Source organism: Lathamus discolor, chromosome 3, assembly GCF_037157495.1.
Source record: "Lathamus discolor isolate bLatDis1 chromosome 3, bLatDis1.hap1, whole genome shotgun sequence".
Lineage (NCBI taxonomy): Eukaryota > Metazoa > Chordata > Aves > Psittaciformes > Psittacidae > Lathamus > Lathamus discolor.
In genome coordinates this window covers 104,030,548-104,049,855 of record NC_088886.1, presented here as the reverse complement: position 1 = coordinate 104,049,855, position 19,308 = coordinate 104,030,548, and the positions used below count along the sequence as shown (strand labels likewise).

The 19,308-nt window shown below is 39.5% G+C and overlaps 1 protein-coding gene across 3 annotated transcripts in view; it reads left to right on the top strand.

Annotated features, from left to right (window-relative positions):
* JMJD1C (jumonji domain containing 1C) overlaps positions 1-19,308 on the top strand; it is a 164,281-nt gene that overhangs the window by 110,002 nt on the left and 34,971 nt on the right. For all 3 annotated transcript variants that reach the window (XM_065670935.1, XM_065670934.1, XM_065670936.1), the window contains one exon: positions 15,605-15,710. In XM_065670935.1, coding sequence (XP_065527007.1) covers positions 15,605-15,710 — 106 coding nt within the window. The remainder of the gene's footprint in view (positions 1-15,604; positions 15,711-19,308) is intronic.

The following is a 19,308-nucleotide window of genomic DNA, read 5'->3' as shown; positions in this document are numbered from 1 at the left end:
AGTGCTGTGGCTTCCTCTAGGGCGGGAGTTAGGATGATGCAACGCAGAGTGGGATATCCTCCTTTGGCAGCAGTGACCTCTTAAATCAGCTGTGCTGTGAAGCGTAAATTCACCCTCAAGAGTCCAGCCGCAGTCTTCCAGATGCATTTTAAAAAGCGAATACTTGCACTAGCGTCTGTCCTTTGCCTGAAATATATCAAGATCATGTCTGTGATAACATTTGTTCCAGTAAGAGTAATCAATCTCTTCTTGGCAATCTCCTTTTGGTTCCTTGCAAGATGAGCTGAGTAAAACAAATTGAATATATGAGAAGGACTGCCTTTTGTAAAACAATGCTGTTGCCAGGCCTGGCTGGCAGGAACATATCTGTGCTATATGCATTTTAGGCCCTTCACATCAAGGAGTATTTACTGATACAGTATTAGACATAGAAGCACCTTAATTTGGGAGGTGCCTACAAATGGAAGTTGCCATTTTTGAAAGTGTGTCCTGTGAACAGCTGGCTTTATAGTGTCTTGGTAAATAATACTGTATTTAACAGCATTAGCACTTCATTTTAAAGGAGGTGTTGGCCAGATTCTGGTACAAAGCAGTAGCTTATGAAGAATAGTTCCAGATATAAGCTTGGTCTCCCTAACTCTTGGCCTCCATTATTGACATGTTGAGAGCAACTTTGCGTGAGATGAGATTGCGTCCTCCTCTCATTGACCAAAGAAGTACCTCTTAAAGCCTAAGATGGAGGCTAGTGTTCTGTATCAGAAGTAGTTTGGTGACAAGAGAGACCTAAATTGTCTGTTCATTTTAACATTAGGAGGAGGTTGTTGACAGAGATTCCTTTAAAGTACTAAGGCATCCAAAATTTGCATCTTAACTGGATATTGCACACATATTGAATGTAGAAACATAATAAAATTGAGCTCCCTGACGAATAGTGCGACGATTTCTTTATTTGAAGGGTTACAAGAAGTTTTAGAAATACCTCATGTAGACATGTTTGCAGTGCTAGCAGCATCTCATTGCAGAGTTCTACGAGTTAATTGTACAGATAAGACCTTTACTGAGTGGTAATGTCCTTAAGAGAACAGAAACTTTTTAAAACATGCTAACTGAATTATGTACCAGCAGTGTGTTAAATGGAAATACTAACTTGATCATTATAAGACTGTTTTCTCCTGAAAGATACCTGAAATGGGAGGATCGTCTGCATTCATTTTGCTTGTAATTTTTTATTAAGGCTGGAAATTACATTCCTAGTCTTCACTCGCTTAATGTAAGGTAGTTTTTGCATATACCTTTTTTTCTTCAAAAACTTTCCTTTTCTTTGCCAACGAAACAGGTTGTAGATAATTTTTTTTTGTAAACTTCTTGCAGAAATCTGCTTTCCTAAAAAGAGAAAATAAGTTCGTTTTGCTCCCTTCTTTGGTCTGGAATACAGCTAACCTGCTTTAGAGCATAAAACAGAACTAAGGAACTGTTTTTTGTAGAGATGAATTAACTTTGTTTCTAAATGTGTTTAGTTTTTGATGTAAGCTCTCATGGCTGCACATTTTCAATATGAAGTCCATATAGACCATGGTGATCTGAACACTTTTTTTACTGCATTTTGCTGTTAGTGCCTAAAATTCCAGTACCTTTCTGTCAAAAGAAAGATGAGTATGTGTGGGAAGACTCCATTTCACTTCAGATACAATTCTTAACTACTAAGTTTTCCATTGTTGTGTATACTTGTAATACTAGTAATGGGCAGCGGATGAGCATTTGGTATGAATTTTGCTCAGATCAGTTCTCATCAAAACCACAGTGCTGTTTAACATAACTATTGGGCTAAAGGGCTTCATGAATTAGGTGGTGCGGTCATTAAAAGGTGACAGCTGCTCAAGGCAAAGAAAAGAGCACACTTGGCATCCTTTTAGTCTTGGCAGGAAAAACAAAGTTTGAATAGGCAAAGAACTAAATTACTGTCTTACCAGAAGTGGTTCTTCCAGAACAAAAGTAAAGAGACCTTGGCAGGACTCAAGAATTCTGAACCATGGATTCCCATGCCATATCTGCTCTTTGCATAAAAAAACATGTTTCAGTTGTTAAGAGGTTGAACGACCTTCACAAAGAGCTAGATGAATATTATTATTAAAAGTACGGTATGGAGCTGCACTGTGTGAGCCTTTTCCCATTTTTCATCACACGGCTTTCTATAGCAAGTGTTACACTTGTCGGTAAGTTTATTCTTCACAGATGAACGTTACCTGATTTTACTTTTCCTTACATGTGTACTGCTTTGAATCCCACCCTTCTCTGTAAAATTCCTTGGATCCTGTATGTGTGGTACCTGTAACACCAACCTACAGCTTGTTTCCAGTGGCTTTTATCTCTGTTGCGTCATAGAGGATACAAATGGTGTTACTCTCGCTGTGCAACTTGTGTGTGACTGGGAGTGACTCATTCATAAATCTGGACTGGTCAGACCATTTAGTCATGTAGTTCTTTTTATGGTAGTGACAAGGGGATCTTGAGGGTAAAGGAGACAGGAACATTTGCCATAGTACTTTGCTTTGGCAGTGAAATGAAAATTCTGTTCCTTTGCAGGAAATGATAGACAAAATTTACGACATGCATTTTCTATCTCAGATTAGTATCTGTAGAAAATGTAGTCTTGAAATGGGATGTGTAAGTCAAATCCTTATATTTTTCTACTTTGCATTCACAATATATTACGCATATTTTGTAAGTAAAAATCGACATGTAGTGGGGTTTATAGTGGCTCTTGTTACAGACTGAAAATGAACAACACACTTTCAAATACATCTGTTAATACAATGTTTTAAGCAAAACTATAGTAAGCCTTCACAAATGCAGCTGTGACCTAACTCAAATAATTAGAACTGAAATGGTTTCCATAATAACAAGCTACTTGTACTATTATGACAGCTCATGTGTTTGTTGTGATGCAGGTAGTAAGTTAAGCAGCAGCAAAGCTGATCATGCTTTAATTTGTTTAGGCATTGTAGTTTACTTGAAGGACTATGGATGGGGATATCAAGTGTTAAAGATCAGCATATGGTACATGTGACCTCATCAGTGTGATGTTTTTGTCTGGGTGGTGTTTGTCAGTACCAGCCAAGGGCACTGTTGGGCTGAAATGTGTGATTCTGCTGTTACTGGCTGAAGCAGCTGGAGTCAACTGCATTATAGTTTGAACAAGCAAATAAAGAATAACAAAGTGGTTTATATTATGTTTTTCCATTATAAAATACACGTATGGAAAGTGTATTTATTTCCACTTCATGGAAAGACCTGGAAAGACTCTGCTTTCCTCAGGGAGTCAGTGAATTTCAGCTGTGTGTCTGGGTCAGGCAGAGCAGGGTGTGTGATATGTGTATATTTCCAAATATATAACCTAATACATACACATGCATTTATTTCATATGTGATAATATATTTTTAAAGGATTTGTGACTGTACAGCACTGGGACAAATGTGCACAGCTGAGACAGGGCAAAGAATTCAGGTTTTCCTTCACAATCATGAAACTTCCTGCAAAGAGGCTATTTGACCAGTCAAAGAAGAAAGTGGAAGCATGTCTGCAGTCTTCAAAAAGTCCTCCTGCATACGGGGTTTAAAAAAAAACACCACTACCACCCACCCCCCCAAAAAAAACCCCAACAAAACAAACCCACCAAAACCCAACCAACCCTGCTAGGAATGAATCAAACCCATGTTTCAGTTCTTCTGTATTCACATTCTCCTTTGGAATGACTTTTTTAAGACAAGGCTGATTGCCTTAGTGTTTCAAAATGATAAGCTCTGTCTGCCTACCTCTTTGCTGAAGGTTGCAGATGTAGAGATAGGGCACTGAGAAATCCCTTGTGGGAGGTATTAGATGCAGCGTGTGTACTTTGCTCTCTTTCTAAACATGTATTGCATGTCTGACATCTGACAGGTCAAATGTCTTAACACACCTTAACATTGTCAAAGTAGTAGTAATAAACTTTCTCACTAATCATGAAATGGGTACCTCAGATTAGTAATCTAATACTGTGCTAATCTTACTTGATCTGTTAGAAATTCAAGTTCTACATGCCATGAAGTAAGGACTGAGAAAAGAGCATTGTGCAACTCTGATACTCTCATTTTCTGTTTGTTATGGGCAGACATTGGGCATTTCAGGCCTGTATGCTTTTGAGTTTCTTGAGTTGTTTGCTCATGAAGAGCAAGGGCTTGTGTAGTAGTGACATGTGCCCATAAAAAAATACTTACAAACATCTTGAAACAGGGATAAATAATATTTTTCTGCCTGTACTTTGAGCACCCCATAATCATATGTGCACTTATATTTCAGACTTCTTTTACTTTAAACTTAAGGCTTAAAAATAGCAACTGCAGCTGAAAATTGCTTTTCCTGTAAACTTCCAGTGATCAGGCTGGCAGGAGCTTCTGGGTTGGTCCCACCCTTTGAGGTTGACAGAAGCAGCTCGGGAACTCCTGGTGAGGGCCAGCTGGCAGCTCTGGCTGTTTTGTGCTCCCTTCCTGCTTTCATTTCTTCTGCGGGTAACAGGGGTGCACACAACTTTCTGTATCTTTAACTCTTCTCAAAATCATATTTAAGAGCTGCCTGTTCTTTCCCATGTCTCTGGTGTCTGGACCACCCATAAGCAGCCCAGCTGGCTTCTCTGGCAGTGTGGTAAAGAGTGATGGTCTAAACAGCTTGTTACCGACACATCTATGTTTAAGTGTATGGCTCTAGCATAGGGGGAAGCAAAAGGCTGAGTTCAGCTAGAAGTGGGTCAGATGACTCATACCAGTCCTTGCTCACAGCTACACATGTGAGACAGAAAAGAGTTTCATTGGAATGCTCCTGAAGAGAGGGAGGAGGGATTGGCACCCTCCTTTTGTAAAGTCAGTACATCATCTCTCCCAAGCCTGGTGAGGGCTGTGGGAAGGTAGATGAGGAGGAAGAGGAATGAGTTGTGAGGTCCATTGGAGGTAAGTCAAATCCATGGGACAGCAGGTTTCCTTCCACTCTTGTAGAGGAACTTGCTTTACTCTTCCTACAACTTTCTGAAAATCATGGTCATTTAAATGGTTTTACCACAATTCTACTGTAGGAGGTAATGTTAAATAATATAAAAGTCAGGAATTCAAAACAGAACAGACAGAACAAAACTTGTTTCTTCTTTGAAGGTGAAGATTGAATCCTTTTCACTGAAATGTTAGTATTTCTCAAAAGCAGTCTTGGGATTACTAAACTGACAAACCCATCCAGGGTAAAACCCCACAGTCATTGTGTGGGAGTGCTTACCCAGGAAAAGAGTAGGCCTTCCTGCATTTCTGGCAGGGGGGAAACTGAGTTTCATTGAAATGTGTTCTTAACAGAATTAAGCTTTAGCTTGACATGATAAACACAATAGCTCGTTTGATGAAGTGCTAATGGGTTTGTTTGCTTTTGTTCCTTCCTGTGATACAATATTCCTTTGTTCATCGATGCTGCTCTATAACATATTCCTACAAAATGTGTTTTTGAAATTACACCTAATAGAAGTACTGATTTGTAGTCTAGTGCATTGTGAGAACTGCTCCACAAACTCGAGCAAGCTACAGTTTGTAGAATAGAGGTTGAGAGCTGTATGTAGCAGTTCCAGGTGTGTATATGGCATTCCCTTTCCAGGCTAAACATGTGGGGCGACACACAAGTGATTTTATCCAAACTTGAATTTTTTAGAATCAGAAAGAAGTATGAATCGTACTTTCTTAGACATTGGAATAACATTACTGGTAAAAAGTGTAGTATATGTTTTGATATAGAGATCTTGGTGTACAGAGCATTTCCTGATCAATCTTGGTTTTTTTTTTTTTTTGCAGTATACTATGTAATTAAATATACTTAAAGTTTTTTTTTTGCTACCATTGTTTGTAAATAGTGATCCTCCCCCTTCAATCTAGCAAACATTTCCTGTCTTTTGAATGGAATTAAAATAAACTATTCCTGTTTTTCCCCTATATCCCCCTCGTTTGTGTGTGTCTGCCAGCATTACAGGGAGTAGTATTTTAGTGTGTTTTTACTGAGCAAGTGAGTTTGGAGCATAGTAATTTCTGTGCATCACAAGCTATTCTGTATTTTATTATTTTAGCTGTGAATTGTAAGCATAGTTTAGAAACCATGTTTCAGCCATAGAGGCTGAGGTATTTACCCGGTGTGAATGTTTTCTTCCTTTTTGCTATCTTCTTTTCACCACTCTTTGCCACTTTGGTGTACAACAAATAAAGGTAGATTTCAGGTTGCATAAGACTTGGTGGCTAATGTATGGTGCTTGACAAGCTCAGGCTTCCCCCCTTCCAAGTGGTGTAGTTCAGTCTTGAGCTGTATTTTCAATAGAAATTTTTTGGTTCTATGTGCTAGTAGATTTATCGATGGGAAAAAATACTGCTAAATAGATGAGCATAGTGTCAACTTTAAGCACCGAATGACTTTCTTAAGTTTACCCCAAGGAGCTTATTGCAGCAACAACTGAAATATCCCTGTTTCCTGATTAGCGATGAATCTTTCCTCTTCACAAGACCATTATTCATGTGTTCTATAAAAGGCACAGCCACTGCTTTCTCTGGAGTTGTTGAGAACTGTGGTGTTAATCCAAATATGATATACATCCCAGCTGGTCAGACCTCTTGTTATTTATAGGGGAAATTCCAAAAATGGCTCCAGCAGGTCAGAACAGCGCTCTTAGCAGGAAAAAAAAAAAGTAAGTACACAATGATGGCTGTGTGGCTTTTGGTACTGTCTTGGAGGAGAGGCAGCACTTCCACGTTTGCACAATGATGGACTCACTGTCATGTGTAGTCAGACTTGGGGAGTCTCTTCACTGTATCCTTGAAACGGAGAAGTTTCTTCTTCTGAAGAGAATTCTGCAACAAAAATGTGCTAATTGTTTTTCCAACCCAGATGTATTGCTTCTGTGCAGTGCTGCCTTAAATCCCATTTAGAAATTAACTTTGAAAAGTTTGTGCAAATACAGTGGTACTCATTTAAACCATGAGAGAAGCATGGTTTATTCTGAACTACTTTCATATTGTTGGCATGTGGGCCAACAATCTAAGAAACATGTTTTCAAACAAACCCTGGAAAACCACTTTAAAATAAAACATTAATATAATAGTAATTAAGTGAACCAAACTCCACTGAAGCTGGCTTTCAAGAATGTTTTGAAGATATCTGATGTATTCTTTCCTCTTCACAAAAGAACTGGTTATGATATTTTTATTGTTGGGAAGGATTTGTATTCTGCTTGTAATCCTTGTGAGTTGTAGGGGCAAAGGAGCTACAAAGTTTTATGTTCCCAGAGCTCCTATTTTGTAAATAGGGTTGAGGATATTTGCAGAAGGGACTGGGTAGCTCCATGGCTGCTGGTAATCTGAGTTGGTGGTAGTTCAGATTACAGAGCAGGGTCATTCATAAGAGTGAGATGCTGTGATGCACATTTCTAAGAGGTGGTGTTGATTCTAGGAGCTGTTGTCAGTCTGCCACGTATTGAATAGTGGTTTGCAATTTTCTTCTGCAGATTTGAATTGAGAGACCTTTGCTCTTTGATACAGTAAGCTCTTAGTTATCAGTAGCCTTGTCAAAGAATACTGTTGCTGAGTAATGCAGCTGATAAAAGATTTGGTGGAGGTGACTACCATGAGATAAGAGATGAATTATCTGGTCTGTCATTGGTTTTTTTTTTTCTTGCCGTGGCAGTAAACAGCTTTCCAACTCTGCTAGTTGAAGTTGCTGCAAGTAATTTCTGCTGTCCTTGATAAAACGAGGATGGGTCTTCTGTAAAATGATCAGTCTGAGCAAGAACTGATTTCTTGGCTTGATTTCTGGGGGCATTCAACTGCCTTTCTAGCAGCACAGTAGTTCAGACAACTGGTAATCACCAGAATGTACTTTTTTTTTTTTTTTGCTTAGACACCTCCATCCATTCAGCAAGTCCTTCAGCGGCTGTGGTTTGGGGAGTTGTTGGATACCTTCTGAAAGCTGTTCACAATTCACAGGGTGCCTGGATTTCAGTTTAAAAGATTTTTCAGTAATCTGCTGAGCTACTCTCCTTGTTAGCATCAGCTTCACTCTGGTAATTGCTTGCTTCAGGAAATGTCTGCACTTTGAGGTTTCTTTTTCCCATAGTGGCATTGAGTTGCTTGGTAAGTGCCTCAAAGGCTTTTTCCAGTATCACCATGTGACTTGGAAGTTACTGACTGAGTGGGGTAGGGCCTGTACTCCTCCCTGTTTCTCCTACGACTAGATAAAACAAAATGCAAAATTAGGACAAAGTTGCATATTGCTGAGAAGATGGTGATAAATGTAAGGAGCCTGCAGTGAGGAAGGGGAAGGGAATGTAATTCAGTGGAAAACAGAAGAAAAACAAACGTATGACTGTGTCGTCAAAATTGAAGGAGAAGGTGGACATGGAGCAGTGCTATTCACTTGACTTTCATTTGTGTGTATGTGGAGAATATAAGTAGTACAAATGTGCTCTTAGGTGGAAACTGACAGCCGACTAGGTTTGTCTGTAGGAGCTGCTTGTGTGGGGAAGGCTTTAGATCAGATGTTAGAAGATATGTTTGGCACTCCAAGAGATTATGCTTTTCTGACCCAGATTGTCCCAGCTGCTTGAAGAGAGGGTGATGTAACCCATGAGCATAAGGGTCATCTATTTTTTTTTTTCTTCATCTCTATTTTCAAATGCAAAACTATTGTAGAAGTCAGCAGAGCAGGTTTTAGGTTGTTTTGTGACAATGTCTACCTGGCCCAGGTTTGGTTTTGCTTGTCTGTTTGTGGCTGCTTGCTTACCTGCTGCATGCTCATTCTGTATGCTGCTGTTGTTTCCCTTTTGTTTTTCCGTTCTAGATTCTTAATTTACTGATACAGGAATAGTGAGGTGACTTGTGAAAAGCAAGTTTTCCAGCATGCCCATTTCACCTGAGACATTGCTAGTCTTACAGGAAGGCAAATAGCTTTGGTTTTGTGTTGTGACTTGAAATCAGGGAGAATATTGGACTACAAGACAGATCTCCCTCCCCCCCGCGGTTTATGTTCCTAACTTTAATATATTTTCCATAGGATAACCTTTAGTATTTTAAATAGAAATAACTCACAGCCCTATTCTTATGGGTGTGAGTTATTCTTCCAGAACTGAACTAACCGGTGCAGTGATGCTTCTTCAAGCCCCAAATCATGACTTGGAGAGGTGTATGCAGCCCTGCTCCCCTAATTCTCAAACACGGTAATTAAAACTTAAAAATCATTGTCAACTCCTTAATTGTTGAACAAGTGAAATGAGGAAGTAGGAGTATGTGAGAAGTATTAGGTATAGGGAAGAGTGGGGAACAAAATACAAATTGTTGATAGTTGTTCCTGAGAGATGTTAAGCTTAATGACAGCTGGAAAATCACTAAATTTTTAGGTTTCATCTTATTTTCCCCTGTCGTTACACCTTTCTATTTACAGAAACAGTTGGAGCTATTGTACACTGAAAATAACCTTCAATCTTAAGTGTTTGTGGTCCAAAATATCTACAAACATTTGTCCTTGTCAGAACAATGCATTAAGAGCCCCTTGTTGGAAAGGGATTCATTATCCCTGTTGTCTTGCTTGGCCTCTGCACCTAGGGAAAGCGTCTCTGCCCATCCCTGCTTTGCCTATGTGGTGTGCCTCTGTGCACGTTTGAGCGGGGCTGACCTCAGCTCGACTTTGTTTCTGGTTTAGGGGTCAGGGTTGTGCCTTCAAGCTTGACTTAACTGGTTCAGATGTAGCCCAGCAGCTGCAGGGTTTGAATGAGGTAAATCGTGACTGTGCTCTCAGAACAGCAGAAAATAGGTCAAGTGTGGGTTGGGTTTACATAGAAAGCGCTAGCGTCGCCTGGTAAGCCTAAGCCTCTTCTCAGCTCAGACAAAGCTGTTTAAGGTAACCTGGGAAGTTACGATCTCCCAAAAAACTTTCTAGCCTTCCGTAACCTCAGTGTTTCTGACTGATGTTGCAGGGGCACACTGTGGATCGGGTCACTGTTCGGCCTGGAGCAGTCTCTCCTGGAAAAGCATTTCTTTACACGCTTCTGTGGAGTTGCACAGCCCCACAGCCTTCAGTGCCTCGCTGACCTCCTGCCCTACCAGCTGCAGTGGTGCGGCAGCAAGGGGTAGCCTTTCACTTGTCAGAAAGGAGTAAGGAATATGCTGTTTATTAGTGGTCTGTGCATGTGTATGTGTCTGTGAAGCAATAGAAGATCTCTATATTTTAGTCTCGACTAAATTTCAAGATTTCCCTGTAGGGTGTTGACATGGTCTGTGTGGCATTGACAGTACCTGCCCGTTGATACTTTTGGGGTGTCAGTTGCTGTCAATTTTTCTGTGTTTTAGTTAGATTCTCATCTGCCACTGGGGAAAAAAAAAGGTGTTGTAGCATGGCAGAGATACACTGCCAGTTAATAGATCTTGTGAAGATCTTTGGTGTTCTGCCTATCCATATCTTAAGTCACAGTTCTCTTCCATGTGTTGCTTTGTTTTTTTTCCCCTGCTCATTCTGATGTCATGCAGGACAAGATAAAGATTGAAGGTTTGTTGAAAAGGTATAATCAGTGAAAGAGATAAGAGATCAGTGGTACAATCAGATATGTCAGGTAATAGAAGCAGTGAAAAAGAAAAGAGGAAGAAAAAATAAATGGATGGTTGGTTATCAAGGAATGAAAATAAGGAGAAAATTATATGGCCCTTTTAAATGAGGGGTAAAAATCATTTACATGTTTGAGGCTGGGTGCAGGTAAGGTGTTTAATTTTTCTTTTTTTTTTTTTTTTTGTATGGGAGTAAATAGTCTTCTAAATGATGGCATTAGAGGTCTAGTGTAAATTCTGAGCAGCCTAGATTTCAAAACCAGGACTTTTTTCTGCCACCGTTCTCTGAAGACTGTTGTGACAGTCAGTTGGCATGTGTTGATTTACCTTGTTCCTTGTTTTTCAGAGTGGAATTTGAAATTTTATTTCTATGCAGCTTAAGTTCCATGTTGTAAAAATAATTTGGTGGGAAAAAAAGTGTGGGGGGGAAGGGGGCTCTCAGTTTTTCATAGAAACTGATTTCAAGATATTAATGAAACAAGAAAACTGAAAGTTTTCTTCTTTTGATACATTGATGTCTGAATTCTTCATTTGCACTGTTTGAATTTAAATGTGGTCCTCTACCATTAAAGTACTGACAAAATGCTTATTTCCTTGTGCAGCACGTGCTGTGTAAATACTGTAAACAGGTCTCTCAAGTCACTTATGTACTAGTTTTCATTTAATTCGTGTCCTAAATTACCAGAAAACCTCTAAGCAGCCAGAGGAAGCTATAGTTAATTAAGCCACAGATGGTGAGGACTAATGTGGTGTTGACCTTTGTGAGGACTGCAAAATCTACTTACGTGTTTCTCTGTAAAACACTAGCTGAAATGAGTTCCTCCTGATATTAAAAAGATGGCCGTGATGCATTGAAGCCACATGCAGAGACACTGTGGCCAAGGGAGGCACTTTACCAAATAAATGCTTGCAGGTTCCTCATGTGTGGCATGTTGTATATGGAAGCTTGGTCTTCCAGGCTGTTGTTTAAGCCTTGTTAGTGCCAAAAGCTGCTCTTTTTCCAGGACTGCTTTTCCTGGAATGCATATTGTCGGTTCTTCACTGAAAATGGGAGCTTCCAGCTGACTGGAGTTTCTACACCCTTCTGTAAGCAGCATGCAGGCTGTGTGATGGGGAGTGGGAGTGGCTACTCAAATCCTCTTCCTAGTTGTAGTTCTGTGTTCCACGGTTTCATCTCTTGATGGAATGAACTCGCTGCCTCTCAAGTCTGTGAAGAATGACTTGGAGAAGTATTTTAAAATACTGAGGAAACAACTTGTTGTTAGGAAGGTAGGGAGCTGTGGAAATCTGCAGGCATTCCCTCCACAGGCATGGCCAGCTGCCCAAAATGGAAAAGGAGCTTGTGGTCATTTCAGCCTTTCAGAAGGCTCTTTGTATGGTCTTTGGGCAACATGCAGGTTTGGCTCATCCAAGAATGCCTCTTAGTATCTTGGACAGTATTTTGTTTGTGGATGGGGCTTAACTAGGAGAATTCTGTGTGTATTTGGATTTTGACTTGTTTTTCTGTGGTCACTGTCTTTAAAATTCCAAGGAATTTTGAAGCATTATAAGTGATCTGCACTCGTTCACCTGTGGCTTTGAATGATAAATTATGTTTGTCCTAATAAGCTCTCTGAAAACACTTCTCTGAACAAAGATTTCCACTTGCTTGTTAGAGCAGCTTGGTATCTTAACCTGATGGTATGGTCTATACTTTCCAACCTTCTCTATCATTTTTCACCAGTAGAAAGAACAGATATAAAAACTTAATTCTTTGGAAAAAAAAAAAATCATTGTTTATCCTTCTTAGGAATTCCTAGGTTTTGAGTAAGTCCCCAGCAGGTGGGAATTACCACCTAGAGAGACATGCAGCTGACTCAGGTATTGTTTTGATAATTAAACAGAAAATTGACTCCAGTTCCTCTTTTGGTCTGTAAAGAAGGAAGAGTGGAGCAAAGATTTAAAAAACTTGACATTGATTGGAAAGCTTCTGATAGTCACATTATTTCATGTGACTGTCTTCCAGAAGGACAGGAAGGATTATCTTGACCATATCTTTCTAGCCCACATTCCTTTTGTCTTTTTCCCACTGTTCCATATAGTGATTTGTGGAGCAAGGGGCACTGCCATGCAAAGTATGTAAAGGAATTCCTACAGTAAATTTGAAGAAGAAAATTGCAATCCCATTTTTTTGTATTCTGATTTGCATTCTGTAAGGATTTCAGACCAGCATTAACATCTTCCTGGAAGTGGTATTCCAGGACTTGTGGAAAAACTAGTCTAGGAGAGGGTACCGTATTCTACTTTGTGAGTAGAACTACTTTCAAATGAGGAAAAGACTAGAGGAAAGTCCTACAGGGCATTTAATTCTTCTGTGTGTTAGTCTGCCAATCTTGATACTTCAACCAAGAAGAAGGAGAAAGCGTAATTGCCAAGGTTCAAATCCGTAGATAGAGTTGTTGTTTCTTGAGCAATATAAACACAGGGTAGGGGAAAGGCCTGGGCATTGCAGTCATCTGTTTGACTTCTGTGCTAAGACAGGAGAGACTGCGAGTCATCAGCCTCGATTGTTACCCTGTCTCCCTGTTTTTGCCAAAGTTCGTGGGGTGTGCTAAACCATTGTCCTTAAGGCTATTAGCTTTATAGTTTAACACATTATGCAATTAATTTCCTGGATTTTAGATGTTCAGATTTGAAATTAATTGTTGAAAAGGGTCAGTCATGGCGCACACATTTTTTCATAGATATATGTAATATATGCACAAAAGAACAGAGTTTTTCAGAGTTCAGGAACCTGTGGGTGTTTTTGGTATCTTGATACTGAGCTTCAGTTGCCAGTTAGGTTTTGCTTTGCTGTACTGATTTCTATTGAGCTACGTATAGCATGTCTAGAAGCAGAATACTTTTTTTTATTTTTTATTTTTTTTTTTTAGTGATTGATGGTAAATGCTGTATTTCATGTGTTTATTTAGAAAACCCTGGCTTCTCTTTGATATCCTCTACATAATCATGGTCATACCTGCATGCAGTTTGCGTACTGGATCTTCGACCTCACTTCTGCCTTCTGTAGCTTGTCTTTTGAGTAACAGTAAAGAGTAGTAGGTCTGACTCCATGGTACCTAATTGATATGTATAGTCTTAAAATTAAAATACAATACATATTTTCTTAGATGGGAATGAAGGAATTACTCAAAATGTACAAGATCTGCGTGTTAACTGCATTTCTAAGTCAGCCAGGCTTCCAGTGTTGCAGTGCTTCAGTCTGCTACTTAGATCTAATACTTGTGGATCTGAGAGGGGAAATTTTTGGTACAGAAATCTCATACAGCTGCCATGGAAGAGGGTGCAAAAGAAGGACAGACAAATGAACATCACACAGCTCCAGTTCCTGGATCTTTTGGGTTCCCTTGTCAAATCATTCTCTCTTTCCAGTGGTGGTGTTGGTTCTGTATGTAGGATCAATGCAAAAATAGATTTGCATGGGAAAATAGAGCCCTTTTTAGATCGCCTCATTGCTAGTCTGCTACCTTGAAATAAATTTTAGTGTTGAGCCTCATGTGCCTCTGATAATGCTAGCAACATACTTACATGGTTGTTGTTTTTAACTTGGTGGTAGAGATCTTGTTGATCTTTACTTCTTCTTGTTGTACTTTGCATGTAATAAAAAGATAATGTTGACCATTTCTTTTGATTCCAATGCCATAACGCCTTCAAAAGCATAAGGCAAGAGAGCAATTTTCTCTAGTAACTGAAGCATTGATGCATTCTCCGTAATGGAGCACAGCAAATCAAGTGTCAGGAAGTGAATTTTGAATTTGAAATAGATGTCCTGTGATCAGTGGGTTAGCGGGAATAATCTCATCCAGATGAATAGAGAGAAATTGCTCATGTCACTTGAGAGCTTGCCAGCAGTGCACCATTCCCTGTGTTGCTTGTATCTTTGTATTCTGTGGCTGGAGCTCTTCATAATAATTGTGAAACGTCAAGGAATGTGTTGGAGATCAAGGAAAGAAATTGCTTGATCTCAGCTGCAGTACTGATAAAACATTTTACATTTTGTATGTGGAGAACCACTCTGATTATTTCAGTTGGCTGAAGTTCTCTTGGTACAAATGAATGTTGCTGCAGCTCATGGATATCCAAGGCCATCTTCTGCACAAGTTGTTGCCAGGCTGTGGTGCAGATTTCTTTCTCTGTTACAGCCTCAAAAGCAGAACTAGCAACTTTGCTCTGAAATAGAGAAATAGGTATTATAAGAGTCTAGAGATGAGTGATGATTTAAGCCATGCTTGCAAAGATATGAACCAGATTTTGTACCTAGATTTTCCTCTTTAGAAGGACAGTGTCACCAAACATGTCTTAATTTCCCAGATGATGTCCTGCTTGAATAGTCAAAAAGAATCTTTTCCAGGAGAACTGGAAAAAAAGGTGTGCGTCTTACTTGAAATTGCCTGATTAATAAAGGCCTACGTTTTTGAAAATGTAGTAGTAGTGGTGTTTCAGAATATTTGTTTCTCTTAAAATACAGCTCTCTTACGCATTATCTTTGTGGGTTTTATATCTATGTTTATACACAATATGTCCATACTAAGTTTTACAGATATGAAAAACAGGATTTTGTTTGGGTTTTGGGTTTTGTTTTTAAGATTAATTATTTAAGCAATTCTTTCTGCATATCTGTAAACATTGAAGTCTTTGGAGGGCAACTTTAGCTTCTAGTAAGACAGTATTTATGAAAATGTGATCCTATTAATAGCTTACAAGTCTGGCCACATGCGGGAGCTGACATACCGTGTTCCCATGAAATAACTTCTAGCACTATGTTACACTTCAAAGTTTTTTCTAAAAATAACACAGGGATTTGTAGGCTATCAGTAAAATTGGCACCAAACTACTTAATACTGTACTCTAAAATACATCTAGGAAATTAAACAGAAATGTTACAAGTAAACATAACATATGGTTCTTTTTTTAATCTCTACTTTAGGACGACGTAGACAGTCTAAACCCAGTTCTCAGGGATAACCCGCAGTTACATGAGGAGGTAAAAGCCTGGGTAAAGGAGCAAAAGGTTCAGGAGATTTTTATGCAAGGTAATTATGTGGGATATTGTCTTATTTTTATACTGTGTTAGTTAGTTTAAGGCCATTAGTTCTGTGGGATTCGTCCCATAGCATTTGTGCTATAATGCAGAATATATTTCTTACTTGGAAGTTACTTTTTTGAAGTATTTGTTAATAAAAGAAAACAAGATCATGTAAGAAGCTGTGTGTGACTTCTTCACTGTTCCTAACTTGTTTGATGTTTCAGTGATTACAGTGAAAGCTGAATATCATTAGTCTGAAAGTAGGTATTTTATAAAGTTTGTTGTGAAAATGTATGAATGGCAACCACACGCCTTTTAGCATGTTCAAAACTCTGTTTTCTGTTAGCATTACTGTCATGTGTGATAACTTCTCAGATACCTGTCTGTGCTTGTTCTGTCACAGATGAAGAATACTTTCAGATCCCCACCCCACACCCTCACCCCCCAATTGAAAAATGCATTTCAAATAAGTTACGATTTTGTAACTTGATTCTAGTGCTGGAGGGTGGCAGCAAATGCAGACATAATTTTTTACACTGTACAGACAAGTTACAAGAAAAACTAATGTGAATTAGAATAAATTATTTTGATTCAACCTTGCTGACAGTAGAAATACTGTATGCATTCATAGTATATTCATTAACTTCCTGCAGAACTGACAGGCAGCTCTACAGAGGCATTCCTAGCAAAGGGAGGCAGAAACTATCTTCTGTGGGTCTGGGTTAAAATCCCCAGGCAAGCAATAAAGCAAGTTTTAGGACAAAAAAATGCTTGAGCAGGCATTCCATAAATTAAGATTAGGAGGGGAACAGCAAATAATGCGGTGTTCTAAGGGTGGTGCTGAGGTTTGCTTGCTATCTGTCTTTCTTGATGAAACTAAGATTAGAAGACCAAAGGAATATGGTAAGTGTAATACTGAAGTTACCGTAAAAAACTTGTCTTCTGTGAAGTTTCTAATTTGACTGGATGCCATTATTCTTAAGGGCTACAGAGATAGGATGGTGAAAAAAGTGATGTGTGGAATTATGTAAGTTGGTATGTTGGTGTTAATAACTATATTTTATCTCAATATCCTCAGATACAACAGGAGTTAATAGTCTGTTGATGAAATTTACATCAACTGGACTGAGAGGTGATGTGAAATCAAATTAGGGCTATATGAAAAGGAAACTGAAATTCAGCTTGCTTATTGTATTTCGTTATGGTAACAATAATATGATAATTATAAAAGTCTGTTTGTACACTGGTTGCAGAATCAATACTTGAGCAAAGCCCCAGAGTCATCTAAATGAAACTGCCAGCCACACAACTCATTTACATCCTGTCATTCCAGGGACTGTATTTTTGTCTTCATATAGGTGTTTCTTTATCATTTCTCAAACAGATGTCTGAATGCTTAGAAGTGCACAAATTAAGAATATTTTAGATGGTGAGATGAATCTAATCCAAATATCCTTTGCAGACTAGCTGTCTTGTCTAAAGACAAGGTGTAGTTCAGATGCATTTGTTCACTTGTGTGACGCAGTGTGGCCTGGGGAGAGATGTGGTTCCTCGGGCAGTGATGCATCTTTCACCACAGGGGCCTTTTCGGTACCACCGCCTTAGCCCCACAGGATGGTGGTCAGCCAGCAGAGCCTGCTGTCATGTTCTCCTGGGGCATAATCTGCCCTTCAGCATGGCAACTTTGCGTTTGGCGCAAACCCATCAGTGGCTTACAGGCAGCCTTCTGGCAGTGCTAGCTGCTGTAATCTAGTGATGTTACCCTTTTCTTCTCCCTTACCTTCTCTTGTTTTCTTCACCTTCTCCGTTATTATAATTTTCCAGTTCCCTGCAATTAAAGCAACATTTTCAGTTGTACCATGTCTAGACGCATCTGTTAAGGCTGTTACTGTATTCTTTTACTTCATCCTCTACAGCATTTTTAGGATCCAGCCTTTTCCTTGTTTTCTGTGATGCTGCAGCCTTCATCTCATATCTTAGTATTTTCTGCTTTGTGCAAAAAAGTTAAAAAGCAATTTATCAAAAGAAAGAGGAGGGTTGGATAAAAGCATAAACACTGAGTTCTGAATGTTTGAAAAGAATTAGAGGAGGGGGAGTTTTTGTCAAAACCAGTCCAATTTGCAAGAATGAGACTAAAGAAAAGACTTGGCCCTTGTGACCTTTACTTTGGGCGGCAGTCACAGCAGCATGCTTTGCAGTAGAGATTGTAGGTTTGGCAGGGAAGTAGTTTATTCCTTGTTTTAAGAAAACAAACTCCTCCCAAACTTGGCCGAGTTGAAAGCTTTTGGGACAAATAAAACCAGTTCAAGGAACATAGTAAAGTGTCTTTGATTTTTAACAATTAAAATATTTGACTTTTTTTTTCTTCCTGTTAGATTTATTATCACTACGATCTCTGAGGCTGCGTGTGTAATAATCCTCTTGAAACACTGAGTGTGCTTCAGCCCTGAAGATATTTCCTCATAGTACTGCCCAGGCTGTTTCAACAATGTGTAGCTGAGCGTGATTCACCCATGGACTGGGGACAAAGCCAGGCTTTTCCTGTAATGGCTGCTTGTGGCTGGGCTGGGCCTGAGCTGTCCTGTGTTGTATGACCACAGTTTTTTTTCCCCTTCTTTCTGACATCCCAGCAGCATGTAAGAAAAAGAAAAATCACCATTGCTTTTAAAGGTAGATAAAGTCTCTTATGAAAATAGATAGGATAACAGCTGGGATGAAGGGCAGACACAGATTAGAGGAAAGAAGTTGGCACTGGGTCAGTGCAGAAGAGTAACAAAAGCTGGAAGCTGATGAAGAAGGAAGGATGGAACTTGCAAGCTGAGAAGAATGGCAAAGGACTTGGAAGCCAGTGGCCTGGAATTGTAAATGCTAAAATGAGACAAGAAGCTGGGGAGAGGCTGTTCCTGGTTATGTGAGAGACTGAAAATCATTGTGTAGTTAACAGTAGGGTGCAAGAGAGGAGGAGCTGGGATAGGAAAATAGGAATGGGAAATTTGCATGAAGAGACACAGGCAGAATTTAGTGAGGCTGTCTGAATAAGGTAGAGCTTTGGGACAGCCATGAAGAGTTCGAGATACGGAGAATGTGGTTGGGTCAGGCAGCCAGAAGTGTGGGAGCTGAGCTGGAGGCGTTTTGGGGGGAGGCATGTGGAGTAAGGGTTGGAGAGAAGCCACCAGGAAATGTGTCCCCATGGGAACCCTGTCTGGTCCAAGATTAGGAATGTGAGACATAAGCTTGTAGATTCTTCCTCCTTTTTTCTGCCTGTACTTACTGGTGATTGGCAGTGCCTGTGCTGGCACATTTCTGACCCTTGCCTGTGCAGCTGGGAGCATGCTCTGGGGATGAGTTAATGCCAGTAGTTTACACAATTCAGCAGGTCTCAAGGTTTCAGTTCAGTAGCAAATGATGTGGGTGAAAGAAGAGTGCCACTGCATGTTGTTTCTGTGCCCAGCTGTTCCAAAACCTAGATAATCACATGCAAAAGGTAGTTTAAAAGGCCATGCTAAAGTTCCAGAGTTAAACCCTAAGACAGTTGTAAACAGCTAAATCATTATCGCTTTTACACTTGATCTCTCAAATACTGACATTAATAACAGTCATCACGA